This window comes from Bidens hawaiensis, unplaced genomic scaffold (assembly GCF_021521415.1).
Source record: "Bidens hawaiensis isolate Kalapana, Puna unplaced genomic scaffold, B.hawaiensis_p1.1 tig00019312_1, whole genome shotgun sequence".
In the NCBI taxonomy this organism is placed as follows: domain Eukaryota; kingdom Viridiplantae; phylum Streptophyta; class Magnoliopsida; order Asterales; family Asteraceae; genus Bidens; species Bidens hawaiensis.
In genome coordinates, this window is record NW_027492923.1 from 278,070 (window position 1) to 280,407 (window position 2,338).

Here is a 2,338-nt window from a genome sequence, read left to right on the forward strand (position 1 = left end):
GCCGAATACCATCAAAAGCACCTATATCACACGCCTTATTCATCAAACCCGAAAAAGCCTCCATCAAAATAATAAACAGAAATGGGGACATAGGATCACCCTGACGAACTCCTTTTTGACAGCCGAACTCGAAAGTTGGCGACCCATTTACCAAGACCGCAGATCTAGCTGAAACCAAAACCCCACGAATCCACTCACGCCACTTCGAAGGAAAAGCCATTTGATGAAGAACCGATAACAAAAATTCCCAATTGACATTATCATAGGCTTTGTCAAAATCAATTTTAAACAAAAACATTTTTTTCCCCGCTTTTTTGCCCACGAAATAACCTCGTTTGCCATTAGAGGCCCGTCCAAAATGTACCTTCCTGTCAAAAACGCAGTCTGTTTTTCTGACACAATATTATTCATACACGTTCTCAATCTATTCGCCAGCACATTCGACACCACCTTACTAACGCACCCTATGAGATTAATAGGTCGAAAATCTCCTAGAGTATTCGGATCTCCCACCTTCGGAATAAGAGTAATGAACGATGATCCTACTCCCGCACTAAACCTCCCAACTCTGTGAAATCGATTCATAATGTCCACGAAGTCCTTCTCAAACAAATCCCAAAAAGTCCTTAAAAACCGAAAGTTGAAACCGTCTGGACCGGGCGCTTTATCCGCACCATAATCAAATACTGCGCTTTTAATTTCCTGCACTGAAAACATTTTAATCAAATCCGATGCCTCCTCCGCCTGTAACCTCTTCAACCCGTACACCAACAGCTTCGGTCTTATAGCACTATTCTCTTTAAACTTAGTACTGAAAAAGCGAAGCACCTCACGCTTTATGATATTCGGCTTCGACTCCCATGTACCTCTAACCATCAATCCAGGAAAGTAGTTCGCGGCCTTCCGTTTATTGATGAAACCATGAAAATACCTTGAATTGTCGTCGCCATGTGTTGCCCATTAACACCGAGATTTCTGTTTCAAATCCTGTTGGTGAAGACTTTCTAGCTCCCACAGACACTGTTTAGCTTCTTCCAACGTCCACATCTCCACTTCTGAAAGTTGACGTACTTCTAAAATGTCATCCAATTCACCTCGTTCCTTTTCCAACAATTGTTTCTCACCCAATTCTTTTTGTTTACACTGATCAGCCCAAATCGATATGTTGACACGAAGCTTTTTGAACTTTTGCATCAAAATGCAATCCGGGTCTCCCATGAAACCGCCCCCACAAATAGAATTTTTTACGACGTCACCAAAATCATCGCGGCGTAGCCAAGAATTGTAGAATCTAAATGGTTTAGGCCCAAAATTTCTAGACGTCGTTTTCAATACAAGAGGGCTATGATCGGACATCTTTCTACCAAGCGCTACATACTCCGCATTTGGCCATTTCATGAAAAAATTCCAATTAACAAAAATTCTGTCAATACCGCTTAGTTTATCACCTGCCACAAACGTGAAGCGTCTCCCTTTCAATGAGAACTCGTGTAAATTCGAATTATCTATGAAGTCGTTAAACTCATTTGCCTCGGACGTGTTAAAAAAAGAATTCCTCCTTTCACATTCTCTTCTGACCGCATTGAAATCACCCGCGACCGTCCACAAACCATCTCCTCCGCCTATTAAATTACTGATTTCCGCCCACAAAAACCGTTTATCTACCGCATTGTGAGGAGCATACACATTAAGCATGTGATTCGCTCCATCACAACCTTTAATATTGCCGGAGACCAAAAGGCAATTCGATAATTTAGTGACGTCCGTCTTTGCAAAAATTTTCGGATCCCATAAAGATAACAAACCACCCGATCTACCGTCCGAGGCAACCCAATCAAAACAAAAATCCCCTCTCCCCCAAAAACGCCCCACATCAATCGAGCCCAAATCCACAAATTGCGTTTCTTGAATCATCATGAAACTCACCTCGTGGTGAATACGTAAACCACGAACCCAATCCGCTTTACTAGAATTCCCTAACCCCCGAATATTCAGTGAAAGGACGTTCATTGTCCACCTTCTTGATACCCTTCACATCGCAAAACCTCCTGAACTTCTGGCACAATATCATTTAAGCCGTCCACACCTAAAGCTCTACCCAAAGAGATTGTTTGATCAGTCTCAAAAGTAATCGATCCCTTTGGCTTTCCAATACCTTTTTGTTGAAGCCCACAAGCCCCATCCACTTGATCATCCACATTACAAACCTCAATATCTGCATCCGATTGCGTATTCAGATCCGGTATCACCCCATCTTCATTAGAAACCGTTTCCTCATCAACATCATACACCGTATTTGCAGAGATAATACCGATAAGCTTATCCAACACAAACGGAT

At 42.2% G+C, this 2,338-nt stretch overlaps 1 protein-coding gene across 1 annotated transcript; it reads right to left on the reverse strand.

Annotated features, from left to right (window-relative positions):
* Window positions 1-960: 960 nt before the first annotated feature.
* LOC143557989 (uncharacterized) lies at window positions 961-2,010 on the reverse strand. The gene has a single exon (XM_077046925.1). The coding sequence runs from the start codon at window positions 2,008-2,010 to the stop codon at window positions 961-963; it is 1,050 nt and encodes a 349-aa protein (XP_076903040.1).
* Between the last annotated feature and the right edge of the window lie 328 nt (window positions 2,011-2,338).

Bases quoted from the DNA above. Each gene is read 5' to 3' on its own strand.
- LOC143557989 (XM_077046925.1), bottom strand. From the start codon at position 2,010: ATGAACGTCCTTTCACTGAATATTCGGGGGTTAGGGAATTCTAGTAAA.